This window comes from Gorilla gorilla, chromosome 19 (assembly GCF_029281585.2).
Source record: "Gorilla gorilla gorilla isolate KB3781 chromosome 19, NHGRI_mGorGor1-v2.1_pri, whole genome shotgun sequence".
NCBI classification, from domain to species: Eukaryota; Metazoa; Chordata; class Mammalia; order Primates; family Hominidae; genus Gorilla; species Gorilla gorilla.
Window position 1 is genome coordinate 23,897,970 of NC_073243.2, and position 27,959 is coordinate 23,925,928.

A 27,959-nucleotide genomic window follows, 5' to 3' on the forward strand; every position below is an offset into this window, starting at 1 on the left:
TCCCTTCCCTTCCCTTCCCTTCCCTTCCCTTCCCTTCCCTTCCCTCCCCTCCCCTCCCCTCCCCTCCCCTCCCCTCCCCTCCCCCCTCCCACCACCCTCCCCCTCCCACCACCCTCCCCCTCCCGCTTTCCCACCCCTCCTCCTCTCCCTCCCCCTCTCGCTTTCCCACCCCTCTCTCCTCCCCTCCCCTCTCCTGAAGATATAAAAGAACTGAATAGACTTACAAAATGTCTAAATGATGGTTCAGTATGGTAAAGCTGTAAATTCCATCCAAATGAATTTAGGAATTTAATGCGATTGCAATCAAAATTTCAGAGAGTTTTTCCCCCCGCAGATGTTGACAAAACAATGTAAAAGTTCATCTAGAGAACTGAGTACTTAAGGAACCATCACAAAAGAAGAATGAGAGGGAATGTCCACTGCCAGACACCAAAATGTGTTCTAAGGTGAAAGTGTTAAAACAGCATGTTGCTAGTGTCACTCCAGGCAAAATCCTCAAGTGCTCTAAGGGCTTGGGCAAGTACCTTGCTCTAAGATAGGCCTGACTTTGTGAGCTGCCTAAAGGCATGAAAATTCACAATATTCAAACACACTTCTGATAAAAACCAAAACAAGATCAAAAACACATCTGGAGCCCTGAAATGAGGTACGGGGACCCAGTTTATGATCCTTGATACAATAAACACAATAGAAAATCCAGAAAGAGTCTCAAGTTTCTATAGGAATGCATTATATGCTATTATGGCATATCCTAGTGGGGAAAGTATAGATTATGCCACAAACGGTGCTGGGATAACTAGCTAATTATTTGGAAAAAAGAAACACATATAGAAATCAAATTCCAGATGGGTTTATTTAAATGGGAAATTAAATGTTCAATGTGAAAATTCATTATGTAGCAGGATATTCAATGGGAATGATACTTTTCTGTTTTTTTTGCCAGTGGTGAGAGACCTGCCAGAACACAGCCTTGATCTCGCAAGTCATATGTGAGTCTCTGAAGACTTTACAAGTCTAATTTGCAAGTTTAAATTCCAACCCAAAGCGTAGAGAGTCTTCATTTCCCTGCATCCTCACTGCTGTGAACTGAATCTGTGCCCCCCCTCAAAATTCATATGTTGAAACCCTGTCTTAGTCCGTTTTCGTGCTGCTGATAAAGACATATCCAAGTCTGAAAAGAAAAAGAGGTTTAATTGGACTTACAGTTCCACATGGCTGGGAGGACTGAGTCATGGCGGGAGGCGACAGGCACTTCTTACATGGTGGCGGCAGGAGAAAATGCAAGGGAAGCAAGAGTGGAAACTCCTGATAAACCCATCAGATCTGCTGAGACTTATTCACTATCAGGAGAATAGCACAGGAAAGACCGGCCGCCACAATTCAATTACCTCTGCCTGGGTCCCTCTCATGACATGTGGGAATTCTGGGAGATACAATTCAAGTTGAGATTTGAATGGGGACACAGACAAACCATATCAAACCCTAATCTCCAATATAATTGTACTTGGATATAGAGCCTTTGGGATGTATTAGCTCCTAAGGGTGGTACCCTCATGATAGCTTTAGTGCCCTTTTAACAAAAGAGACAGCTTGCTTTCTCTCTCTTTGCTCTCTGCCATGTGAGGGAGCAACAGGAAGACAGCCATCTGCAAACCAGCAAGCTGACTTTCAGCAGATGCTGCTTCTCCTGGCACCTTGATCTTGGACTTCCTGGCCTCTAGAACTATGAGAAAGAAATGTTTAAGATTTCCAGTCTGCAAACCAGCAAATGGGCCCTCACCAGACACTGCCTGTCCTGGCACCTTGATCTTGGACTTCTCAGCCTCCAGAAATGTGAGAAAGAAATGTTTTAAGTTTCCCAGTCTATGAGAATTGGTTAGAACAGAACAAACTGACTAAGACACTCACTAACATGCTATATTACCAATCTCTTAAATTTTGCCAGTCTGATAGGTGAAGTTACTCATCTGTATACAGCCATTTCTTCTTCTGTGAGTCTCCTGTTCATGTTTCATGCACATTTTAAACATCAAGTTGCTTTGCATTTTTATTGATTTATAGAAGGTCTTTATGTATTCTGGAAAGTAATCCTGTATTTTTCATGCTTACTGCTACTCATCCTAATACTTTTGAGTGGATTGGTTGGACCCTGATTGGATGCAGCAAGGGACAGGAAGGCAACTCAGGCAGCAATCCATGGCAGGCTGACCAATAGCCAGTCACACAGGCAGATTCACCAAGTCAGCAGAAGAATTAGCTTTCCCTCCTTCTAGGCTTGGGATTCTCTAACAGCAGAGATGGCACTAAACAGGAGATGTGGGCAATATTTGGTCTGTTTACCCTGTGACTACATCATTGGCAGATAGATACAACAGACCTGCAGTCCCCAAGAATGTTTTGAATTTTTTTTTTTTTGAGACAGGGTCCTGCTCTGTTGCCCAGGCCGGAGTGCAGCGGTATGATCACGGCTCATGCAGCCTCGACCTCCCAGGCCCAAGCAATCCTCCCACCTCAGCCTCCTGGGTAGCTGGGACTGCAGGTGTGCACCACCACACCTGGCTAAGTTTCGTATTTTTTTTTTTTGAGATGGAGTCTCGCTCTGTCACACCCAGGCTGGAGTGCAGTGGCGTGATCTAGGCTCACTGCCACCTCTACCTCCCAGGTTCAAGTGATTCTCCTGCCTCAGCCTCCTGAGTAGCTGGGACTACAGGCGCATGCCACTACGCCCGGCTAATTTTTTGTATTTTTTTTTGTAGAGACAGGGTTTCACCATGTCAGCCAGGATGGTTTCGATCTCCTGATCTCGTGATCTGTCCACCTCGGCCTCCCAAAGTGCTGGGATTACAGGCTTGAGCCACCGTGCCAGGCCCAGTTTTGCATTTTTATAGAGGTGTGTTTCGCCATGTTGCCCAGGCTGCTCTTGAACTTCTGGGCTCAAACCATCTGCCCACCTGAGCCTCCCAAAGTGCTGAAATGACAGGCATGAGCCACTGTGCCTGGCCATCCCAAGAATGTTTGGAGTGTTCAGGGTCAGTGCAGACTCTTGTTAACTCCCTAAGTTCATCCCATTATAAGTTCACCCCTGGACATTGCACAAACGCTTCTCAAATTCCTCCCAGATCTTACTTGCCTCATTTGCATGTGGTTTATGGTATTGGCGACACCAGGGTCCTAGAATGAAGGTAATCTGTAACAATAGCTTCACGGTTCCATGTGCTGGAATAGTAATTGCATTCTAGGCTCAGCCATGCTTGTGGTTACACAAACATCAACACTTTGCAACCTCCTCCTCCTTATCTTGTGTGTCTGTCAAGCATCTCCTCAGAGTTCATTGACTTCAGTGATTTGATGTCTACTAACTAACCCGAGATACTTCCCTCCTCTCAGAAATAGTTTTACTGTATGGGCCGAATGCAATGCAGTGTCTCACACCTGCAATCCTAGCACTTTGGGTGGCCGAGGGGGACGGACCACCTGAGGTCAAGAGTTGGAGACCAGCCCGGCCAACATGGTGAAATGGTGCCTCTACGAAAAATACAGAAATTAGCTGTGCCTGGTGGCAGGCGCCTTTAATCCCAGCTTCTCAGGAGGCTGAGACCAGAGAATTGCTTGAACTTGGGAGGTGGAGGTTGCAGTGAGCCGAGATTGAGCCACTGCATTTCAGCCTGGGGAATGGGACAAGATCCTTGTCTCAAATAAATAAATAAAATAAAATAAAATAAAATAAAATAAAGGACCAGGGGAGGTGGCTCACGCCTGTAATCCCAGCACTTTGGGAGGCCGAGGTGGATGGATCACGAGGTCGGGAGATCAAGACCATCCTGACTAACATGGTGAAACCCCGTTTCTGCTAAAAATACAAAAAATTAGCCGAGCATGGTGGCCTGTGCCTGTAGTCCCAGCTACTTGGGAGGCTGAGGCAGGAGAATGGCATGAACACAGGAGGTGGAGCTTGCAGTGAGCCGAGATTGCGCCACTGCGCTCCAGCCTGGGTGACAGAGCAAGACTCCATCTCAAAAACAAACAAACAAACAAAAAGATTCAGCATTATTTTCCAGGGTTAATAGATTTGTTCAAATAACTAAAACCGCATTAAATAAAAATGTCATTAGACAACAAATAAGCAATCCAGACCAATATGGTCACAGTCGTGAAGATGAGAAAACTTCATCTTTATTGCAATTTCCCAGGTAGCGCAGTGCACTCACTGTCCTCTTTGAAACACACAGCTCCTGTCCTCCTTTCAAACACATGTCCTCTTTAAAGTAACATAGAAACCTTTCAATACAAGCTAAAAAATTACGTCTGAATTCTCACAGTTCAATAACAAACACTCAACATCAAATAAAAATTTATTTGTACAAGACTTTCGGGGAAATGCCACCTAGCTATAAATATAATAGATATATTATGTAACTACTCTAGGTCATAACAGTGCTCCCTTCAGCAGCACATGTAATAACAGATAAAAAGATTTAAAAATAAAACATTTAGGATAAAAAGAATCCTCTCTTACAAATGAAAACAGAATTATATCTATGTGTATATAACAGGTGTAACACCCATCACACAACTTCATAAGAACAGTGTCTTTTAAAAAATACTTGTATTTCTAAACTAGTTAAATAAATGTAGTAATAATGCCATGCCCATCATTTTCAAAATAAACAAATAAACTGTATAGTATATATTGGACATGTTAGTATATATGGAATGCATGTTAAAAATCACAACTGAATTCTCACAATTCAGTAACCAACAGTAAACAGAAAATAAACATTTCTATTTACAAGAATGTAGGGGAACTACCACCTAGCTATAAATATAATGGATATATTAGGTCAGTATCATAGATAACAAGAGTGCTCGCTTCAGGAGCACATTTAATAACAGATGAAACGATTTAAAGAGAAAACATTGACGATAAAAAGAATCCTCTCTTAAAAATGAAAACTAAATTATATTTATGTGTATATAACAACCGTCAGAGAACTCTATAGGAACAGCATGTTTTCAAAACTACAAAAACCCCAAACTATTTTAAATCAACCTAGTAATAATTCTATGGACAACATTTGAAAAATAAACCAATAAAATGTACAGTATCTATTAAACTATCTCTTAAAATCCTATGGCAGTAATTTCATATTTTACAAAGAATTCCGTGACAATCTGAGTGCCCGCGCTGTGCCTTCAGATGCTCTGGACTGTGGCAACCAAGTCCATAGGAAACAGGAACTCCAGCTTCCAGCCCAGGGGAGGCTGGGATTCAGCAACGTGAAAAGGGAGGTTTTGCCGCAGGAAGGGGTGGAACCAGAAACACCCCTGGTTTCTCACTTTCCCTCCACTGCCTCCTAGAAATACCTCCATGGCTCCTAGGAGGAAAACCTGGTCACTCTATTTTGCCCCTTCTAGAAGTGTCCAGCTTCTTGTAGATGATCTGCACAGGAGGCTCCTCTCTCCCTTCCTGGTGTCTGGCATTAGCGTCGCGATAAACTTCCTGCTGAAAATTCCCATCTCCCCTGGGCCCAGTGTTCTGGAAGCGAGAGAGAGGATGTTACACTTCAAGGAGGGAGATCTCTAGATAGGAAGGTTATTCCCATCCCACGTCAATCCTAACTAGAGTTCAGAGCAATATATAAATCCGATTTTATCTCTAACCCTTTATTGTCAACCCTGTTTCTGAACCATCATTTTTGATTCTGGTACTCACACTTTGGTGAGCTTGACTCCAAAAATCACTTAATATACCCCAGGTTAGCCCCAGTGATCTGCTTCATAGCAAGGACTTTGGGTGGGTCCACCCAGGGAGTAGAGCACCCTTGGAGGACGTGGCTTTGGACTTCATCACACTTGGGGCCCTTTATATTGCTTAAGATCTAAACTTTTAACCATGCTACAAACATGTCTAACGCGACAACCTCAGGAACCAGCAGACCAGACTCCTAATCCCCAACCTTAATCTCTCATGTTTTAGTCTAATGCTCGGTCCTAAATGTGGTTAGCTGCACAAGATGTCAACCAAATCTTCACCGAATCCTTTCCCCAAATCAGTAACTCAAGTGTATCAACCATAATGCACCTCCCTGGACCTAGGTAGTATTCTCATTTTTGAGAAAGAGTGTCACTCTGTCGTCCCGGCTGGAGTGCAGTGGCAGAATCACAGCTCACTGCAGCCCCGACCTCCGGGGCTCTGCTGTTCCTTCCGCCTCAGGCTCCTGAGTAGTGGGGACTAGAGGCGCCCACCAGGACGCCCGGCTAAGTTTTGTATTTTTGTGGAGATGGGGTGTCGCCATGTTGACCAGGCTTGAAGCCGGATCAAGCAGTTGAGTTCCTTGGATTTTCTTATAGATGAGAATATTCTGCCTTTATCCTGGAGGATACACACGTACCTTCCCTCAGGCCGATGACCTCAGGCCTCCATGTCCCCGGAGCTCTAGGAAATGAGGGTGCGATCTCGGGCCCACACCCAGTGCTCTGGGTCATAAGCCTGGATCTGGAAAAACACACACCACTTGAGAAGCCAGGGATTCCCCAGGAAGACCCCTCTCTGCCCTCCTCCAGCCTCCAATCCACCCCATCCCTCCCCACCCCCACCTCCCCATATGGCCCCACCTACCTCCTCCATCTCCTCTGGGGAAACCCACGTCCTCCAGCGCATGGAACAGAGGAGCTGGTATCGAAGCTTATGGAACAAGGGTCGCTGGGAGTAGTTCTTCCCGTAGAGGAAGGAGAAGATGTCTTGTTTCGGGGCCTGGTTGTCCTCCTCCATGTCACTGGCCAGGTAGCTGAGGAGAGAGATCAGGTTGCTGCTCAGGGGCCCCACCAGGAGGGACCCCTGCCTGAGGGCAGCCTCTCAGAGAGGAGGGCAGGGGACCTTCCTCAGCTCAGCACCAACAGCCGCCCTGCAGAGAGCCCTGCCTTCCTCAGGAGGCCCCGCTGGACAGAGACCTGCTAAGGGCGCCTCTCACACCTTCAGGAAGGAGATGATCCAAGTGGTGGCTGGGAGTGGTGGCTCTTGCTTGGAATCCCAGCACTTTGGGAGTCCAGGCAGGAGGATCACTGGAGGCCAGGAGTTAGGGACCAGTCTGGGTAATATGGCAAGACCCCCTCTGAATTTAAAAACAACCCAAGTCTTATCCTAAGGATGTGTCCTGCCATCCTTGTACAAGACAGATGGCGTCACCTCATCCTAGTCCCCACCCCTGTTCCTCCCACACCCTCCTTGCTTGTCATGTATGCACACACCTGTCTTCCCCCGTGCATCATAAGTGCCCCCAAGGACAGGAACTGACTGGTGTGCTTCTGTAAATCATCTCTCACCTACCAAAAGGCCACTAGAGGGCTTTGTTTATCTTGGTGCATTAATTCAACAAGCATTGCTGTGAACTCTCCCTTCCCATCCTTCCTATTCCCTGGCACATATGATGAACTTCATAAGGTTTTGTTGAATAAATGAATACATGAATGAATGAAGGAAAGATTTATCTTATAGGCAAATGCCATATGAATTATTCCATAGAGTCAATATAACATGAGCACTTGCAAAATGAAAAGAATTGTGCTGAGTGTTTCAGGAATACTTTGATATTTTGGCTGATTGGGTGGCTCATGTCTATAATACCAGCACTCTGAGAGGCTGAGGTGAGAACCCAGGAGTTCCAGAACAGCCTGGGTGACATAGCAAAACGTCATCTCTACTAAAAATCATAAAAACTGGCTAGATGTGGTGGCATGCACCGGTAGTCCCAGCTACTCAGGAGGCTGAGGTGGGAGCATCACTAGAGCCTAGGAGATGGAGGCTGCGGTGAGCTATGATCTGGCTACTGCAGTCCAGCCTGAGGGACAGAGCAAGTCTCTGTCCGGTAAAGATAAAAACAAAAACTTTGATATTTTGACAAGACCCTGCCTTCAACAGGGGTCTACTCTGATGGGTTTGGGGAAAAGGAGGGCAGATAAACGAATCCAAAATGTCACATTATCCTAGGATGTCGCTAAAGTGCTGTGGGCGTGCAGAAGCTGGAAGATCAGGGGAGGCATCGCAAAGGCTGTGGGGTTGAACTGACTTTAAGGAATGGGTCATTCCCTTCAGATCCACATGTGTGCAGGACACCCAGACAGAAAACACAAAATCAAAATGGAGTGGAGGGCATTTGGAAGGAGTGGCGAAAGCAAACAAGGAAACATGAAGATGGTGGGCAGGTTTGGTGGTAGAAGGACTGCAGAGAGGGTTGAATTCGCCCTGTGGACCCGGGCCTCCATTTAGAGACAAATCAGCTAAGGAGGTTGTTCAGGTGGGCAGTGAAGGGGCGGGGGGTGGGAGCTGTGCTTTGGAAAGCTATTCAGGCAGCACTAGGAAGCCCCCTGGCTTGGGGCAGGACTCGCAGGAAGGCCCAGCAGGGAGTATTTGATGATGGATCTGTGTTATGTGAGGATGACCTGAATTTCTGCCTCTGTCATGGGAACCTGGAGAAGGAGGATGGAAAATTGCATTTGGTGTTGATATGGGAAGGAGAGAGACGAGAGAACCAGAAATGGCTGCTTGCTTGGGGAGCAGGGTCGTGTCCACGGCTTTCCTTTCCCCTTAGGACGGGTTTATGTTTCCTTTTGTTTGATTCTACTATTTGTCAACTGCATTTGTGTTTGTTTTTAGAAAGAACAGACTAAGAACACCATAGTATAATCTTATCATTTTTATATACAGAGTAAAGAGGAGAAATAGGGTAAAAAAATAGATGGAAGGTTGGAATCCCACTTTGTCCACTGTCCCAGGGTGTTGGATATTGACAGGTGGGAAGAAGCAAACTACTCACAGAGCCAGGAAGAAATGAATGCGTTGGTATTGCCATGAGAAGAGGCCGGCACGGCTAAAATACGCTATGACCATAGCAAGGAGATACTGATGGAGAGAAGGGAGTAGAGAGAGAGAAAGGTTGGTCACATCCTGGAAGAGGAAGATGGTGGAGAGAAGGGAACAGGGGCTGGGGCGCGGTTGTCTATCACAGAAGGAACCTCAGTGTTGGGTGACTATGCTCATTGGGGGCTTGCGGGTGGAGAGTGTTGAAAGTCAGCTGCAAATCCGGGAAGTCGGAGGGAGGGAGGTCTGTGATGCTCCCATGATGATGAGCTCCAATGGGATCACTGGAGGGAGAGTGTCTAGGGCTGCTACTGTCAGGAAGGTCTTGGTGAGCTGGGGCAAAGGACTGTCCCAAAGATCTGAGAGGATAGGGGTCAGGAGTTTCAAGACTGGCCCAGGGCCTGGATTCCAAAGGACCCTGTGCAGAGGCAGGGGCCACCCATCAACTATGCAACAGGCTACCAGAGCCCCGAGGGAGATGCTGACAAATTATGAGAAGACCTAGAATAGCTGGGGGCGGTGACTCACGCCTGGAGTCCCAGCTATTGGAGAGGCCGAGGCGGGAGGATCACTTGAGCCCAGCAGGCTGAGGCTGCAGTGAGCTATGATGGCAACACTGCATTCCAGCCTGGGCAACAGAACGAGACCCTGTTTCTGAAAAAATAAAAATCAAAACGTGGGCGCCCAAGAGTATGGAATCAGCAGGTGGGAGATGGTAGAGGGAGAGAGGAGAGAAACTGTGGGTTTAGACGCTGCACCCTTCCCCAGGACGTGTGTTAAAGCAGGAACACAGTTGAGTGGAGAACAACCTTACCTTGTCTGACACCCTCAGGTCTTTGTCCCAGGCCAGGAATTTTTGAACGACAGGATCCCCTGTGAAAAGAGAGCCTGTGTCAGGGTGAGAAGTGGAACAGGGTTGCCGTGGGAGCAACAGAGCAGAGAGGAGAACTGTGTCCCTCTGGGGGAAGTCTCAGGATTGTGGCCAAGGCTTAGGTGGATGGGAGAGGAGAGAAGGACTTTCACTGGGCAAGGAGGGACGCTCCTGCTCTGAGATTCCCCTGAGGAGAGGCCGAAGGAGGCCTTCGGTGTCAGAGTCTACAGGATGAAGAGCTGTGAATAAGCCATGATGTCCTCCCATCAGACAGGAAGGGACCACCGCAGAAGTCATAATAGAATTCCCATCATTGCTTCCTGAGATAGTCACAGCTGGGTGTGCCCATGGCCTTGTTATCCCCCTCCACGGATGGAGACACTTAGGTTTAGAAAAGTCATCAAGAGACATAGAGTTTCAGAGGGTACAGCTGAAACCAAGCTTTCTTTTATCTTTTATTTTGTTTTATTTTATTTATTTTATGTCAGGGTCTTTCCTTGTCAACCAGGCTGGAGTGCAGTGGTGCAATCATAGCTCATTGCAACTTCAAACTCCTGAGTTCAAGAGATCCTCCCGCCTCAGCCTCCCAAAGCACCAAGATCTCAGGCATGAGCCACTGCACCTGGCCAGAAACCAAGCTTTCTTATTTCCAGTGCAGACCTTTATTAAGACTAGCCTAATCCTCTATCTCCTAAGCATCCTCCTCCTGCATGGAGCGCTCACCCCCCAGGAGGGCATATTCTTCTTATTGGGAAAGTGTGATTATTGAAAGATTCCACTTTTTTAAAAGAACAGGGCTGGAGGTGCTTTTTGGGGTATCCTCCTACCAAGGAGCCTGTTGAAGGCCTCGTGGTGCTCAGGGAGCACGGAGGATGCTCGCTTTCGCTTCAGCTTCATCTTGAGCCCACACAGCGTCTCCACCACCCAGGTGTCCTCGGGCTCAGGGGCGCGCTCCAACTCCAGCTCCTCCTCCAGCTCCTCCTCGGATTCGTCTGACCATTCGCTCTTCCTTTTCAGGCCAAGGGATTGAGGCTGGGGGCTGGGATCTATCCAAGGGGCTGAGTGAAGAAACCAGGCCGTGGTGTCATGTTTCCGCCATTGATCACCTTAGACGCCCCGACCCAGGAACCTCAAACTACTCTTCCATCCTCCCAAGCCTCGCAGACTGTCAGCTTCTCCAAGCCATGTTTCCACCTTTCTCCTTTGCTGATCCCCATCTGCCTCTCCCTCACCTCCCCATTCTTCCAGCTCTCTGTCCTCAAAACATTTCCTCATTACAGATAAGAACTTTCAATTGGAGAAAAATGGAAACCTTCCCTTGAGCTCTGTCTGCTCTCTGTCTCTCTCTCTCTTTTTTTTTTTTTGAGATGGAGTCTCCCTCTTGTTGCCCAGACTGGAGTGCAGTGGCACAATCTTGGTTCACTGCAACCTCCGCCTTCTGGGTTCAAATGATTCTCCTGCCTCAGCCTCTTGAGTAGCTGGGACTACAGGCACGCACCACCATGCCCAACTCACTTTTGTATTTTTGGTAGAGACAGGGTTTCATCGTGTTAACCAGGATGGTCTCGATCTTCTGAGCTCGTGATCCGTCCGCCTCGGCCTTCCTCTCTCATCTTTTGAGCACATGTCCTGACCCCCTTCATTGCTCCCCAGACTTTCTTTCCACGTGGCCATGCTTGGCCCCATTCCCTGCACCCTCCTTCCCCGATCCCTGGCTTCCTGAGTCCATCGTTTCTTTCCCACACACCCTACTCAGGTGCTTCAGATTCCCAGTAACTGGCCCCCTTCCCTCTCCTCAGTCAATCATCTCCCATCGCTGCTCCCTCCAGTCACCTCACCTGATGGTCCTGGCACTTCATCATCCACCACCACCTCGGGGGACCGCACCGTTGTGCTAGGCTGGGGGCTCTCCTCCTCAAACGGGGGGCGAGCTTGACCACTGGCCATAATCTCTCCCAAACACTTTGTTTCTGTCCACAAAACCTAGTCCCTGTTCTGTCCAAAGCCTTCTTCCAGACTCCGTTAGGGCCCAGAAGAGTCCGTTTCTCTTCTAGAGGCTCGAGAGAAGTTAGGAGTGAAGAGCAGTTTTGAGAAGTTGCTGTTGTCCACCTGAACTCCCAAGCAACCAGAGTCCGCTCCCTCCAATCAGGAAAGTCGGAATCTCTGATGTCATCGGTCGTTCCAAGCTGGCAACTAGTTTGAAGAAAAACACATGTAACTGCCAGACTGATCTCTTTTCTTGGAGATCCGGGGTGAATGGTATCTCCTGGCAATGTCCCAACCTCTGAGCATTGTCCAAAAGCATCCTCAGGGTCTCCACATTCCTCTTTTCCCTGTCCCAGCAGAGGCTGTGTCCTCTCCACTCTAAACTTGAGGGGGTGTTGGGCTCTCCTCCCCGCTTCTCCTTCCCATTTCAGAGTCTAGTCTGGTGAGAGAGGGAGGAAGGTGGAAGGAAATTTAGGGTAAGCAGAATGATGAGACCTTCCAAGAGTGAGATTAACATATACAGGAGATCCTGGGTAAATTGACTTGTTGAATGGAGACGTTACGTCGAAGTACTCAATGTGGCAAAGCTTTTTTGCTGAATGTTTACTGATATTCACTATCCTGGATCCTATAGTAGGGGAACACGCATCCTTTGCTCTCAGGCATCTTTGAGTCCAAGAGACGTTTTGAGGAATGAAAATCACAGGAGACTGTCCGTGGGTTCGTGCAGATTCTCAATGGTGTCCACAAGTTCAGGGCATCCATGGATCACCTAAAGCCTGCCCCTCCAGTTCAGCTAAGGAACTCTGGTCTATATATCAACTATTACAACATATCTATTTCACTTGACCCCAAAATTTTCCTACTATTTATGTATTTTATGAATAAAATATCCTGTGTATAAAAAGACTAAGGGGAAAAATCTCAGCCAGGCCCAGGGGCTCCTGCTCATAATCCCCCTCCTTTGGGAGGCCAAGGCAGGAGCGTCACTTGAGGTTAGGAGTTCAAGATTAGTCTGGGCAACATAGCAAAACGTCATCTCTACAAAATATAAACAAAGTAATCAGGAATCGTGGCACACACCTGTGGTCCCAGTACTTGGGAGGCTGAGGCAGGAGGATTGCTTCAGCCCAGGTGTTTGAGGCTGCAGTGAGCTATGATTGCACCACTGCACACCAGCCTGGAGGACAGAGTGAGACTCAGTCTCAAAAATATTTTTTTCGGAAAAAATAAAAATGTAAGAGCTGGATACTATCTCAGATACCATCCAAAGAACCTATGAGTTCTGGCACAGCTTCCTAATGGGCTCCTAGGAGTCTCTCGCTGATGGGAAAGGCACAACTGAATGAGGAGGCAGATCCCGTCGCTGTGGAAGTCCAATTGTTCGGAAACTCTGCTTACGTTGAGTGGACCTTCGCATTCACGATGCTTTCAACCATCAGAACTGGTTGGATCCTTTGACAACAAAACAGAAAATCATCTTTCTCTCCTATTTAATAGGCTTTCAAACATTAGAAGATCAATATTCTGTTGCCTTTAAAATTTCTCTTCTGTACCACGTAAAGTTCTGATTAATCACTCTTCAAGCCAGTTTTGCATATTCCTCTGTCTTCTAGGCACCTTCTGTAGACAGGCTACAATAAGGCAGCCATCTTCAATTATGTCAATACATTGTCCAAAAATGAGCTAAACAGTTCAGGTTTCATCTGATATGTTCAGGGAAAAGCAAAACTATCACTTCTCCCCTTCTCTTTTCCTTCAGTGATGCAGGTTAATACAACAATGGCTGTAGCTATGCACCACAGATATCATTCAAGTGAAACAGAAGGGCTTTATTGGCTGGCATGGTGGCTCCTGCCTGTCATCCCTACACTTTGGGAGGCCAAGGCTGGAGAATCACTTGAACCCAGGAGTTGGAGACGAGTCTGAGTAACGTTGTGAGACTCCGTCTCTCCAAAACAATTTAAAATTAGCCTGGTGTGGTGGCACACACCTGTAGTCCCAGCTAGTTCGGAGGCTGAGTTTGGAGGAGAAGAAGTGCTTTGCAAATACCAGCCTTTCAGCCTAAGGATCTCAACTAGGAACATTAAGATAGAGATGCCAGGACTCAGCCCCACAGATTCGAATTCCAAAGGACTGAGGTGGGGGCTGATTTAACTTCATCATTGGAGTCCATTCAGATTTGGAACTCTCTGGGTGGGGCAGCGCAATAGAGATCCCAAAGAAAGCAAAATCACTCTCAAATGAAATGAGCAGGAAAGATTTTTTGAGCGAGGTAAGTAAGACCTGGGCCTCACATGGGAGGGCTGTCACCAGGCTTTGTATCCTTGGCTTAGTGGGAACTTTTGAAGCAGCCTCCAAGGCCCCTGTATGCTGGTCGACAAGCCCCCTAACATTGGCTCACAACTGGAATTCCAGCACTTTGGGAGGCCAAGGCAGGAGGATTGCTTGAGCGCAGGAGTGCAAGACCAGCCTGGGCAACTTGGCAAAACCCTGTCTCCACCAAAGTATAAAAAACTAGCCTGGGTGTGGTGGCGCCTGCCTGTACTGCCAGCTACTCGGGAGGTTGAAGTGGAAGGATCATTTGAGCCTGGGAGGCGAAGGCTGCAGTGAGGCGAGTTAACGCCACTGCACTCAAGCCTGGGTGACAGAGTGAGACCGCATCTCAATTAAAAGAAGAAACACTAAAAATTTTCACTGAGAATATAAAAGAACTGAATAGAGACTTACAAAATGTCTAAATGATGTTTCAATATGGTAAAACTGTACATTCAATCCAAATGAATTTAGGAATTTAATGCGATTGCAATCAAAATCTCAAAGAGTTTTTCCCCCAAAGATGTTGACAAAACAATGTAAAAGTTTATCTAGAGAACTGAGTACTTAAGGAACCATCACAAAAGAAGAATGAGAGGGAATGTCCACTGCCAGACACCAAAATGTGCTCTAAGGTGAAAGTGTTAAAACAGCATGTTGCTAGTGTCACTCCAGGCAAAATCCTCAAGTGCTCTAAGGGCTTGGGCAAGTACCTTGCTCTAAGATAGGCCTGACTTTGTGAGCTGCCTAAAGGCATGAAAATTCACAATATTCAAACACACTTCTGACAAAAATGAAAACAAGATCAAAAACACATCTGGAGCCCTGAAATGGGGTAGAGGGACCCAGTTTATGATCCTTGATACAATAAACAGAATAGAAAATCCAGAAAGAGTCTCAAGTTTCTATAGGAATGCATTATATGCTATTATGGCATATCCCAGTGGGGAAAGTGTAGATTATGCCACAAACGGTGCTGGGATAACTAGCTAATTATTTGGAAAAAAGAAACACATATAGAAATCAAATTCCAGATGGGTTTATTTAAATGGGAAATTAAATGTTCAATGTGAAAATTCATTATGTAGCAGGATATTCAATGGGAATGATATTTTTCTGTTTTTTTTTTGCCAGTGGTGAGAGACCTGCCAGAACACAGCCTTGATCTCGCAAGTCATAGGTGAGTCTCTGAAGACCTTACAAGTCTAATTTACAAGTTTAAATTCCAACCCAAAGTGTAGAGAGTCTTCATTTCCCTGCATCCTCACTGCTGTGAACTGAATCTGTGCCCCCCCTCAAAATTCATATGTTGAAACCCTGTCTTAGTCCGTTTTCGTGCTGCTGATAAAGACATATCCAAGTCTGAAAAGAAAAAGAGGTTTAATTGGACTTACAGTTCCACATGGCTGGGAGGCCTGAGTCATGGCAGGAGGCGACCGGCACTTCTTACATGGTGGCGGCAGGAGAAAATGCAAGGGAAGCAAGAGTGGAAACTCCTGATAAACCCATCAGATCTGCTGAGACTTATTCACTATCAGGAGAATAGCACAGGAAAGACCGGCCGCCACAATTCAATTACCTCTGCCTGGGTCCCTCTCATGACATGTGGGAATTCTGGGAGATACAATTCAAGTTGAGATTTGAATGGGGACACAGACAAACCATATCAAACCCTAATCTCCAATATAATTGTACTTGGATATAGAGCCTTTGGGATGTATTAGCTCCTAAGGGTGGTACCCTCATGATAGCTTTAGTGCCCTTTTAACAAAAGAGACAGCTTGCTTTCTCTCTCTTTGCTCTCTGCCATGTGAGGGAGCAACAGGAAGACAGCCATCTGCAAACCAGCAAGCTGACTTTCAGCAGATGCTGCTTCTCCTGGCACCTTGATCTTGGACTTCCTGGCCTCTAGAACTATGAGAAAGAAATGTTTAAGATTTCCAGTCTGCAAACCAGCAAATGGGCCCTCGCCAGACACTGCCTGTCCTGGCACCTTGATCTTGGACTTCTCAGCCTCCAGAAATGTGAGAAAGAAATGTTTTAAGTTTCCCAGTCTATGAGAATTGGTTAGAACAGAACAAACTGACTAAGACACTCACTAACACGGTATATTACCAATCTCTTAAATTTTGCCAGTCTGATAGGTGAAGTTACTCATCTGTATACAGCCATTTCTTCTTCTGTGAGTCTCCTATTCATGTTTCATGCGCATTTTAAACATCAAGTTGCTTTGCATTTTTATTGATTTATAGAAGGTCTTTATGTATTCTGGAAAGTAATCCTGTATTTTTCATGCTTACTGCTACTCATCCTAATACTTTTGAGTGGATTGGTTGGACCCTGATTGGATGCAGCAAGGGACAGGAAGGCAACTCAGGCAGCAATCCATGGCAGGCTGACCAATAGCCAGTCACACAGGCAGATTCACCAAGTCAGCAGAAGAATTAGCTTTCCCTCCTTCTAGGCTTGGGATTCTCTAACAGCAGAGATGGCACTAAACAGGAGATGTGGGCAATATTTGGTCTGTTTACCCTGTGACTACATCATTGGCAGATAGATACAACAGACCTGCAGTCCCCAAGAATGTTTTGAATTTTTTTTTTTTTTTGAGACAGGGTCCTGCTCTCTTGCCCAGGCTGGAGTGCAGTGGTATGATCACGGCTCATGCAGCCTCGACCTCCCAGGCCCAAGCAATCCTCCCACCTCAGCCTGCTGGGTAGCTGGGACTGCAGGTGTGCACCACCACACCTGGCTAAGTTTCGTATTTTTTTTTTTTTGAGATGGAGTCTCGCTCTGTCACACCCAGGCTGGAGTGCAGTGGCGTGATCTAGGCTCACTGCCACCTCTACCTCCCAGGTTCAAGTGATTCTCCTGCCTCAGCCTCCTGAGTAGCTGGGACTACAGGTGCATGCCACTACGCCCGGCTAATTTTTTGTATTTTTTTTTGTAGAGACAGGGTTTCACCATGTCAGCCAGGATGGTTTCGATCTCCTGATCTCGTGAGCTGCCCACCTCGGCCTCCCAAAGTGCTGGGATTACAGGCTTGAGCCACCGTGCCAGGCCCAGTTTTGTATTTTTATAGAGGTGTGTTTCGCCATGTTGCCCAGGCTGCTCTTGAACTTCTGGGCTCAAACCATCTGCCCACCTGGGCCTCCCAAAGTGCTGAAATGACAGGCATGAGCCACTGTGCCTGGCCATCCCAAGAATGTTTGGAGTGTTCAGGGTCAGTGCAGACTCTTGTTAACTCCCTAAGTTCATCCCATTGTAAGTTCACTCCTGGACATTGCACAAACGCTTCTCAAATTCCTCCCAGATCTTACTTGCCTCATTTGCATGTGGTTTATGGTATTGGCGACACCAGGGTCCTAGAATGAAGGTAATCTGTAACAATAGCTTCACGGTTCCATGTGCTGGAATAGTAATTGCATTCTAGGCTCAGCCATGCTTGTGGTTACACAAACATCAACACTTTGCAACCTCCTCCTCCTTATCTTGTGTGTCTGTCAAGCATCTCCTCAGAGTTCATTGACTTCAGTGATTTGATGTCTACTAACTAACCCGAGATACTTCCCTCCTCTCAGAAATAGTTTTACTGTATGGGCCGAATGCAATGCAGTGTCTCACACCTGCAATCCTAGCACTTTGGGTGGCCGAGGGGGACGGACCACCTGAGGTCAAGAGTTGGAGACCAGCCCGGCCAACATGGTGAAATGGTGCCTCTACGAAAAATACAGAAATTAGCTGTGCCTGGTGGCAGGCGCCTTTAATCCCAGCTTCTCAGGAGGCTGAGACAAGAGAATTGCTTGAACTTGGGAGGTGGAGGTTGCAGTGAGCCGAGATTGAGCCACTGCATTTCAGCCTGGGGAATGGGACAAGATCCTTGTCTCAAATAAATAAATAAATAAAATAAAATAAAATAAAATAAAATAAAATAAAATAAAATAAAATAAAGGGCCAGGGGAGGTGGCTCACGCCTGTAATCCCAGCACTTTGGGAGGCCGAGGCGGATGGATCACGAGGTCGGGAGATCAAGACCATCCTGACTAACACGGTGAAACCCCGTTTCTGCTAAAAATACAAAAAATTAGCCGAGCATGGTGGCCTGTGCCTGTAGTCCCAGCTACTTGGGAGGCTGAGGCAGGAGAATGGCGTGAACACAGGAGGTGGAGCTTGCAGTGAGCCGAGATTGCGCCACTGCGCTCCAGCCTGGGTGACAGAGCAAGACTCCATCTCAAAAACAAACAAACAAACAAACAAAGAAACACAAAGATTCAGCATTATTTTCCAGGGTTAATAGATTTGTTCAAATAACTAAAACCGCATTAAACAAAAATGTCATTGGACAACAAATAAGCAATCCAGACCAATATGGTCACAGTCGTTGTGAAGATGAGAAAACTTCATCTTTATTGCAATTTCCCAGGTAGCGCAGTGCACTCACTGTCCTCTTTGAAACACACAGCTCCTGTCCTCCTTTCAAACACATGTCCTCTTTAAAGTAACATACAAACCTTTCAATACAAGCTAAAAAATTACGTCTGAATTCTCACAGTTCAATAACAAGCAAACACTCAACATCAAATAAAAATTTATTTGTACAAGACTTTCGGGGAAATGCCACCTAGCTATAAATATAATAGATATATTATGTAACTACTCTAGGTCATAACAGTGCTCCCTTCAGCAGCACATGTAATAACAGATAAAAAGATTTAAAAATAAAACATTTAGGATAAAAAGAATCCTCTCTTACAAATGAAAACAGAATTATATCTATGTGTATATAACAGGTGTAACACCCATCACACAACTTCATAAGAACAGTGTCTTTTAAAAAATACTTGTATTTCTAAACTAGTTAAATAAATGTAGTAATAATGCCATGCCCATCATTTTCAAAATAAACAAATAAACTGTATAGTATATATTGGACATGTTAGTATATATGGAATGCATGTTAAAAATCACAACTGAATTCTCACAATTCAGTAACCAACAGTAAACAGAAAATAAACATTTCTATTTACAAGAATGTAGGGGAACTACCACCTAGCTATAAATATAATGGATATATTAGGTCAGTATCATAGATAACAAGAGTGCTCGCTTCAGGAGCACATTTAATAATAGATAAAACGATTTAAAGAGAAAACATTGACGATAAAAAGAATCCTCTCTTAAAAATGAAAACTAAATGATATTTATGTGTATATAACAACCGTCAGAGAACTCTATAGGAACAGCATGTTTTCAAAACTACAAAAACCCCAAACTATTTTAAATCAACCTAGTAATAATTCTATGGCCAACATTTGAAAAATAAACCAATAAAATGTACAGTATCTATTAAACTATCTCTTAAAATCCTATGGCAGTAATTTCATATTTTACAAAGAATTCCGTGACAATCTGAGTGCCCGCGCTGTGCCTTCAAATGCTCTGGACTGTGGCAACCAAGTCCATAGGAAACAGGAACTCCAGCTTCCAGCCCAGGGGAGGCTGGGATTCAGCAACGTGAAAAGGGAGGTTTTGCCGCAGGAAGGGGTGGAACCAGAAACACCCCTGGTTTCTCACTTTCCCTCCACTGCCTCCTAGAAATACCTCCATGGCTCCTAGGAGGAAAACCTGGTCACTCTATTTTGCCCCTTCTAGAAGAGTCCAGCTTCTTGTAGATGATCTGCACAGGAGGCTCCTCTCTCCCTTCCTGGTGTCTGGCATTAGCGTCGCGATAAACTTCCTGCTGAAAATTCCCATCTCCCCTGGGCCCAGTGTTCTGGAAGTGAGAGAGAGGATGTCACACTTCAAGGAGGGAGATCTCTAGATAGGAAGGTTATTCCCATCCCACGTCAATCCTAACTAGAGTTCAGAGCAATATATAAATCCGATTTTATCTCTAACCCTTTATTGTCAACCCTGATTCTGAACCATCATTTTTGATTCTGGTACTCACACTTTGGTGAGCTTGACTCCAAAAATCACTTAATTTACCCCAGGTTAGCCCCAGTGATCTGCTTCATAGCAAGGACTTTGGGTGGGTCCACCCAGGGAGTAGAGCACCCTTGGAGGACATGGCTTTGGACTTCATCACACTTGGTGCCCTTTATATTGCTTAAGATCTAAACTTTTAACCATGCTACAAACATGTCTAACGCGACAACCTCAGGAACCAGCAGACCAGATTCCTAATCCCCAACCTTAATCTCTCATGTTTTAGTCTAATGCTCGGTCCTAAATGTGGTTAGCGGCACAAGATGTCAACCAAATCTTCACCGAATCCTTTCCCCAAATCAGTAACTCAAGTGTATCAACCATAATGCACCTCCCTGGACCTAGGTAGTATTCTCATTTTTGAGAAAGAGTGTCACTCTGTCGTCCCGGCTGGAGTGCAGTGGCAGAATCACAGCTCACTGCAGCCCCGACCTCCGGGGCTCTGCTGTTCCTTCCGCCTCAGGCTCCTGAGTAGTGGGGACTAGAGGCGCCCACCAGGACGCCCGGCTCAGTTTTGTATTTTTGTGGAGATGGGGTGTCGCCATGTTGACCAGGCTTGAAGCCGGATCAAGCAGTTGAGTTCCTTGGATTTTCTTATAGATGAGAATATTCTGCCTTTACCCTGGAGGATACACACGTACCTTCCCTCAGGCCGATGACCTCAGGCCTCCATGTCCCCGGAGCTCTAGGAAATGAGGGTGCGATCTCGGGCCCACACCCAGTGCTCTGGGTCATAAGCCTGGATCTGGAAAAACACACACCACTTGAGAAGCCAGGGATTCCCCAGGAAGACCCCTCTCTGCCCTCCTCCAGCCTCCAATCCACCCCATCCCTCCCCACCCCCACCTCCTCATATGGCCCCACCTACCTCCTCCATCTCCTCTGGGGAAACCCACGTCCTCCAGCGCATGGAACAGAGGAGCTGGTATCGAAGCTTATGGAACAAGGGTCTCTGGGAGTAGTTCTTCCCATAGAGGAAGGAGAAGATGTCTTGTTTTGGGGCCTGGTTGTCCTCCTCCATGTCACTGGCCAGGTAGCTGGGGAGAGAGATCAGGTTGCTGCTCAGGGGCCCCACCAGGAGGGACCCCTGCCTGAGGGCAGCCTCTCAGAGAGGAGGGCAGGGGACCTTCCTCAGCTCAGCACCAACAGCCGCCCTGCAGAGAGCCCTGCCTTCCTCAGGAGGCCCCGCTGGACAGAGACCTGCTAAGGGCGCCTCTCACACCTTCAGGAAGGAGATGATCCAAGTGGTGGCTGGGAGTGGTGGCTCTTGCTTGGAATCCCAGCACTTTGGGAGTCCAGGCAGGAGGATCACTGGAGGCCAGGAGTTAGGGACCAGTCTGGGTAATATGGCAAGACCCCCTCTGAATTTAAAAACAACCCAAGTCTTATCCTAAGGATGTGTCCTGCCATCCTTGTACAAGACAGATGGCGTCACCTCATCCTAGTCCCCACCCCTGTTCCTCCCACACCCCCCTTCCTTGTCATGTATGCACACACCTGTCTTCCCCCGTGCATCATAAGTGCCCCCAAGGACAGGAACTGACTGGTGTGCTTCTGTAAATCATCTCTCACCTACCAAAAGGCCACTAGAGGGCTTTGTTTATCTTGGTGCATTAATTCAACAAGCATTGCTGTGAACTCTCCCTTCCCATCCTTCCTATTCCCTGGCACATATGATGAACTTCATAAGGTTTTGTTGAATAAATGAATACATGAATGAATGAAGGAAAGAAAGAAAGATTTATCTTATAGGCAAATGCCATATGAATTATTCCATAGAGTCAATATAACATGAGCACTTGCAAAATGAAAAGAACTGTGCTGAGTGTTTCAGGAATACTTTGATATTTTGGCTGATTGGGTGGCTCATGTCTATAATACCAGCACTCTGAGAGGCTGAGGTGAGAACCCAGGAGTTCCAGAACAGCCTGGGTGTCATAGCAAAACGTCATCTCTACTAAAAATCATAAAAACTGGCTAGATGTGATGGCATGCACCTGTAGTCCCAGCTACTCAGGAGGCTGAGGTGGGAGCATCACTAGAGCCTAGGAGATGGAGGCTGCGGTGAGCTATGATCTGGCTACTGCACTCCAGCCTGAGGGACAGAGCAAGTCTCTGTCCGGTAAAAACAAAAACAAAAACTTTGATATTTTGACAAGACCCTGCCTTCAACAGGGGTCTACTCTGATGGATTTGGGGAAAAGGAGGGCAGATAAACGAATCCAAAATGTCACATTATCCTAGGATGTCGCTAAAGTGCTGTGGGCGTGCAGAAGCTGGAAGATCAGGGGAGGCATCGCAAAGGCTGTGGGGTTGAACTGACTTTAAGGAATGGGTCATTCCCTTCAGATCCACATGTGTGCAGGACACCCAGACAGAAAACACAAAATCAAAATGGAGTGGAGGGCATTTGGAAGGAGTGGCGAAAGCAAACAAGGAAACATGAAGATGGTGGGCAGGTTTGGTGGTAGAAGGACTGCAGAGAGGGTTGAATTCGCCCTGTGGACCCGGGCCTCCATTTAGAGACAAATCAGCTAAGGAGGTTGTTCAGGTGGGCAGTGAAGGGGCGGGGGGTGGGAGCTGTGCTTTGGAAAGCTATTCAGGCAGCACTAGGAAGCCCCCTGGCTTGGGGCAGGACTCCCAGGAAGGCCCAGCAGGGAGTATTTGATGATGGATCTGTGTTATGCGAGGATGACCTGAATTTCTGCCTCTGTCATGGGAACCTGGAGAAGGAGGATGGAAAATTGCATTTGGTGTTGATATGGGAAGGAGAGAGACGAGAGAACCAGAAATGGCTGCTTGCTTGGGGAGCAGGGTCGTGTCCACGGCTTTCCTTTCCCCTTAGGACGGGTTTATGTTTCCTTTTGTTTGATTCTACTATTTGTCAACTGCATTTGTGTTTGTTTTTAGAAAGAACAGACTAAGAACACCATAGTATAATCTTATCGTTTTTATATACAGAGTAAAGAGGAGAAATAGGGTAAAAAAATAGATGGAAGGTTGGAATCCCACTTTGTCCACTGTCCCAGGGTGTTGGATATTGACAGGTGGGAAGAAGCAAACTACTCACAGAGCCAGGAAGAAATGAATGCGTTGGTATTGCCATGAGAAGAGGCCGGCACGGCTAAAATACGCTATGACCATAGCAAGGAGATACTGATGGAGAGAAGGGAGTAGAGAGAGAGAAAGGTTGGTCACATCCTGGAAGAGGAAGATGGTGGAGAGAAGGGAACAGGGGCTGGGGCGCGGTTGTCTATCACAGAAGGAACCTCAGTGTTGGGTGACTATGCTCATTGGGGGCTTGCGGGTGGAGAGTGTTGAAAGTCAGCTGCAAATCCGGGAAGTCGGAGGGAGGGAGGTCTGTGATGCTCCCATGATGATGAGCTCCAATGGGATCACTGGAGGGAGAGTGTCTAGGGCTGCTACTGTCAGGAAGGTCTTGGTGAGCTGGGGCAAAGGACTGTCCCAAAGATCTGAGAGGATAGGGGTCAGGAGTTTCAAGACTGGCCCAGGGCCTGGATTCCAAAGGACCCTGTGCAGAGGCAGGGGCCACCCATCAACTATGCAACAGGCTACCAGAGCCCCGAGGGAGATGCTGACAAATTATGAGAAGACCTAGAATAGCTGGGGGCGGTGACTCACGCCTGGAGTCCCAGCTATTGGAGAGGCCGAGGCGGGAGGATCACTTGAGCCCAGCAGGCTGAGGCTGCAGTGAGCTATGATGGCAACACTGCATTCCAGCCTGGGCAACAGAACGAGACCCTGTTTCTGAAAAAATAAAAATCAAAACGTGGGCGCCCAAGAGTATGGAATCAGCAGGTGGGAGATGGTAGAGGGAGAGAGGAGAGAAACTGTGGGTTTAGACGCTGCACCCTTCCCCAGGACGTGTGTTAAAGCAGGAACACAGTTGAGTGGAGAACAACCTTACCTTGTCTGACACCCTCAGGTCTTTGTCCCAGGCCAGGAATTTTTGAACGACAGGATCCCCTGTGAAAAGAGAGCCTGTGTCAGGGTGAGAAGTGGAACAGGGTTGCCGTGGGAGCAACAGAGCAGAGAGGAGAACTGTGTCCCTCTGGGGGAAGTCTCAGGATTGTGGCCAAGGCTTAGGTGGATGGGAGAGGAGAGAAGGACTTTCACTGGGCAAGGAGGGACGCTCCTGCTCTGAGATTCCCCTGAGGAGAGGCCGAAGGAGGCCTTCGGTGTCAGAGTCTACAGGATGAAGAGCTGTGAATAAGCCATGATGTCCTCCCATCAGACAGGAAGGGACCACCGCAGAAGTCATAATAGAATTCCCATCATTGCTTCCTGAGATAGTCACAGCTGGGTGTGCCCATGGCCTTGTTATCCCCCTCCACGGATGGAGACACTTAGGTTTAGAAAAGTCATCAAGAGACATAGAGTTTCAGAGGGTACAGCTGAAACCAAGCTTTCTTTTATCTTTTATTTTGTTTTATTTTATTTATTTTATGTCAGGGTCTTTCCTTGTCAACCAGGCTGGAGTGCAGTGGTGCAATCATAGCTCATTGCAACTTCAAACTCCTGAGTTCAAGAGATCCTCCCGCCTCAGCCTCCCAAAGCACCAAGATCTCAGGCATGAGCCACTGCACCTGGCCAGAAACCAAGCTTTCTTATTTCCAGTGCAGACCTTTATTAAGACTAGCCTAATCCTCTATCTCCTAAGCATCCTCCTCCTGCATGGAGCGCTCACCCCCCAGGAGGGCATATTCTTCTTATTGGGAAAGTGTGATTATTGAAAGATTCCACTTTTTTAAAAGAACAGGGCTGGAGGTGCTTTTTGGGGTATCCTCCTACCAAGGAGCCTGTTGAAGGCCTCGTGGTGCTCAGGGAGCACGGAGGATGCTCGCTTTCGCTTCAGCTTCATCTTGAGCCCACACAGCGTCTCCACCACCCAGGTGTCCTCGGGCTCAGGGGCGCGCTCCAACTCCAGCTCCTCCTCCAGCTCCTCCTCGGATTCGTCTGACCATTCGCTCTTCCTTTTCAGGCCAAGGGATTGAGGCTGGGGGCTGGGATCTATCCAAGGGGCTGAGTGAAGAAACCAGGCCGTGGTGTCATGTTTCCGCCATTGATCACCTTAGAGGCCCCGACCCAGGAACCTCAAACTACTCTTCCATCCTCCCAAGCCTCGCAGACTGTCAGCTTCTCCAAGCCATGTTTCCACCTTTCTCCTTTGCTGATCCCCATCTGCCTCTCCCTCACCTCCCCATTCTTCCAGCTCTCTGTCCTCAAAACATTTCCTCATTACAGATAAGAACTTTCAATTGGAGAAAAATGGAAACCTTCCCTTGAGCTCTGTCTGCTCTCTGTCTCTCTCTCTCTTTTTTTTTTTTTGAGATGGAGTCTCCCTCTTGTTGCCCAGACTGGAGTGCAGTGGCACAATCTTGGTTCACTGCAACCTCCGCCTTCTGGGTTCAAATGATTCTCCTGCCTCAGCCTCTTGAGTAGCTGGGACTACAGGCACGCACCACCATGCCCAACTCACTTTTGTATTTTTGGTAGAGACAGGGTTTCATCGTGTTAACCAGGATGGTCTCGATCTTCTGAGCTCGTGATCCGTCCGCCTCGGCCTTCCTCTCTCATCTTTTGAGCACATCTCCTGACCCCCTTCATTGCTCCCCAGACTTTCTTTCCACGTGGCCATGCTTGGCCCCATTCCCTGCACCCTCCTTCCCCGATCCCTGGCTTCCTGAGTCCGTCGTTTCTTTCCCACACACCCTACTCAGGTGCTTCAGATTCCCAGTAACTGGCCCCCTTCCCTCTCCTCAGTCAATCATCTCCTATCGCTGCTCCCTCCAGTCACCTCACCTGATGGTCCTGGCACTTCATCATCCACCACCACCTCGGGGGACCGCACCGTTGTGCTAGGCTGGGGGCTCTCCTCCTCAAACGCGGGGCGCGCTTGACCACTGGCCATAATCTCTCCCAAACACTTTGTTTCTGTCCACAAAACCTAGTCCCTGTTCTGTCCAAAGCCTTCTTCCAGACTCCGTTAGGGCCCAGAAGAGTCCGTTTCTCTTCTAGAGGCTCGAGAGAAGTTAGGAGTGAAGAGCAGTTTTGAGAAGTTGCTGTTGTCCACCTGAACTCCCAAGCAACCAGAGTCCGCTCCCTCCAATCAGGAAAGTCGGAATCTCTGATGTCATCGGTCGTTCCAAGCTGGCAACTAGTTTGAAGAAAAACACATGTAACTGCCAGACTGATCTCTTTTCTTGGAGATCCGGGGTGAATGGTATCTCCTGGCAATGTCCCAACCTCTGAGCATTGTCCAAAAGCATCCTCAGGGTCTCCACATTCCTCTTTTCCCTGTCCCAGCAGAGGCTGTGTCCTCTCCACTCTAAACTTGAGGGGGTGTTGGGCTCTCTTCCCCGCCTCTCCTTCCCATTTCAGAGTCTAGTCTGGTGAGAGAGGGAGGAAGGTGGAAGGAAATTTAGGGTAAGCAGAATGATGAGACCTTCCAAGAGTGAGATTAACATATACAGGAGATCCTGGGTAAATTGACTTGTTGAATGGAGATGTTAAGTGGAAGTACTCAATGTGGCAAAGCTTTTTTGCTGAATGTTTACTGATATTCACTATCCTGGATCCTATAGTAGGGGAACACGCATCCTTTGCTCTCAGGCATCTTTGAGTCCAAGAGACATTTTGAGGAATGAAAATCACAGGAGACTGTCCGTGGGTTCGTACAGATTTTCAATGGTGTCCACAAGTTCAGGGCATCCATGGATCACCTAAAGCCTGCCCCTCCAGTTCAGCTAAGGAACTCTGGTCTATATATCAACTATTACAACATATCCATTTCACTTGACCCCAAAATTTTCCTACTATTTATGTATTTTATGAATAAAATATCCTGTGTATAAAAAGACTAAGGGGAAAAATCTCAGCCAGGCCCAGGGGCTCCTGCTCATAATCCCCCTCCTTTGGGAGGCCAAGGCAGGAGCGTCACTTGAGGTTAGGAGTTCAAGATTAGTCTGGGCAACATAGCAAAACGTCATCTCTACAAAATATAAACAAAGTAATCAGGAATCGTGGCACACACCTGTGGTCCCAGTACTTGGGAGGCTGAGGCAGGAGGATTGCTTCAGCCCAGGTATTTGAGGCTGCAGTGAGCTATGATTGCACCACTGCACACCAGCCTGGAGGACAGAGTGAGACTCAGTCTCAAAAATATTTTTTTCGGAAAAAATAAAAATGTAAGAGCTGGATACTATCTCAGATACCATCCAAAGAACCTGTGAGTTCTGGCACAGCTTCCTAATGGGCTCCTAGGAGTCTCTCGCTGATGGGAAAGGCACAACTGAATGAGGAGGCAGATCCCATCGCTGTGGAAGTCCAATTGTTCGGAAACTCTGCTTACGTTGAGTGCACCTTCGCATTCATGATGCTTTCAACCATCAGAACTGGTTGGATCCTTTGACAACAAAGCAGAAAATCATCTTTCTCTCCTATTTAATAGGCTTTCAAACATTAGAAGATCAATATTCTGTTGCCTTTAAAATTTCTCTTCTGTACCACGTAAAGTTCTGATTAATCACTCTTCAAGCCAGTTTTGCATATTCCTCTGTCTTCTAGGCACCTTCTGTAGACAGGCTACAATAAGGCAGCCATCTTCAATTATGTCAATACATTGTCCAAAAATGAGCTAAACAGTTCAGGTTTCATCTGATATGTTCAGGGAAAAGCAAAACTATCACTTCTCCCCTTCTCTTTTCCTTCAGTGATGCAGGTTAATACAACAATGGCTGTAGCTATGCACCAAAGATATCATTCGAGTGAAACAGAAGGGCTTTATTGGCTGGCATGGTGGCTCCTGCCTGTCATCCCTACACTTTGGGAGGCCAAGGCTGGAGAATCACTTGAACCCAGGAGTTGGAGACGAGTCTGAGTAACGTTGTGAGACTCCGTCTCTCCAAAACAATTTAAAAT

General features: G+C 47.1%; 2 protein-coding genes across 2 annotated transcripts; both read right to left on the minus strand.

Annotated features, from left to right (window-relative positions):
- Window positions 1-4,149: 4,149 nt before the first annotated feature.
- Window positions 4,150-11,850, minus strand: LOC115931292 (speedy protein E4). The gene is made up of 7 exons (XM_031003523.3): window positions 11,567-11,850; window positions 10,556-10,786; window positions 9,672-9,730; window positions 8,814-8,899; window positions 6,620-6,788; window positions 6,393-6,496; window positions 4,150-5,536 (listed from the first exon to the last, which is right to left on the minus strand). The coding sequence occupies exons 1-6, from the start codon at window positions 11,673-11,675 to the stop codon at window positions 6,437-6,439; spliced, it is 714 nt and encodes a 237-aa protein (XP_030859383.2). The 5' UTR covers window positions 11,676-11,850; the 3' UTR covers window positions 4,150-5,536; window positions 6,393-6,436.
- A 7,376-nt stretch (window positions 11,851-19,226) lies between these two features.
- Window positions 19,227-26,119, minus strand: LOC134757579 (speedy protein E4-like). Its single transcript, XM_063700614.1, has 7 exons — window positions 25,842-26,119; window positions 24,831-25,061; window positions 23,947-24,005; window positions 23,089-23,174; window positions 20,887-21,055; window positions 20,660-20,763; window positions 19,227-19,803 (listed from the first exon to the last, which is right to left on the minus strand). The coding sequence occupies exons 1-6, from the start codon at window positions 25,948-25,950 to the stop codon at window positions 20,704-20,706; spliced, it is 714 nt and encodes a 237-aa protein (XP_063556684.1). The 5' UTR covers window positions 25,951-26,119; the 3' UTR covers window positions 19,227-19,803; window positions 20,660-20,703.
- Between the last annotated feature and the right edge of the window lie 1,840 nt (window positions 26,120-27,959).

What these genes read in the sequence shown, in the direction of transcription:
- LOC115931292 (XM_031003523.3), bottom strand. Translation starts at nt 11,675, where the DNA reads ATGGCCAGTGGTCAAGCTCGCCCCCCGTTTGAGGAGGAGAGCCCCCAG. An exon ending in GGCCTTCAACAGGCTCCTTG is followed by an intron (nt 9,731 to 10,555) that starts GTAGGAGGATAC and finishes CTCTTTTCACAG; the next exon opens with GGGATCCTGTCGTTCAAAAA. An exon ending in ACCTGAGGGTGTCAGACAAG is followed by an intron (nt 8,900 to 9,671) that starts GTAAGGTTGTTC and finishes TCTCTCCATCAG; the next exon opens with TATCTCCTTGCTATGGTCAT.
- LOC134757579 (XM_063700614.1), bottom strand. Translation starts at nt 25,950, where the DNA reads ATGGCCAGTGGTCAAGCGCGCCCCGCGTTTGAGGAGGAGAGCCCCCAG. An exon ending in GGCCTTCAACAGGCTCCTTG is followed by an intron (nt 24,006 to 24,830) that starts GTAGGAGGATAC and finishes CTCTTTTCACAG; the next exon opens with GGGATCCTGTCGTTCAAAAA. An exon ending in ACCTGAGGGTGTCAGACAAG is followed by an intron (nt 23,175 to 23,946) that starts GTAAGGTTGTTC and finishes TCTCTCCATCAG; the next exon opens with TATCTCCTTGCTATGGTCAT.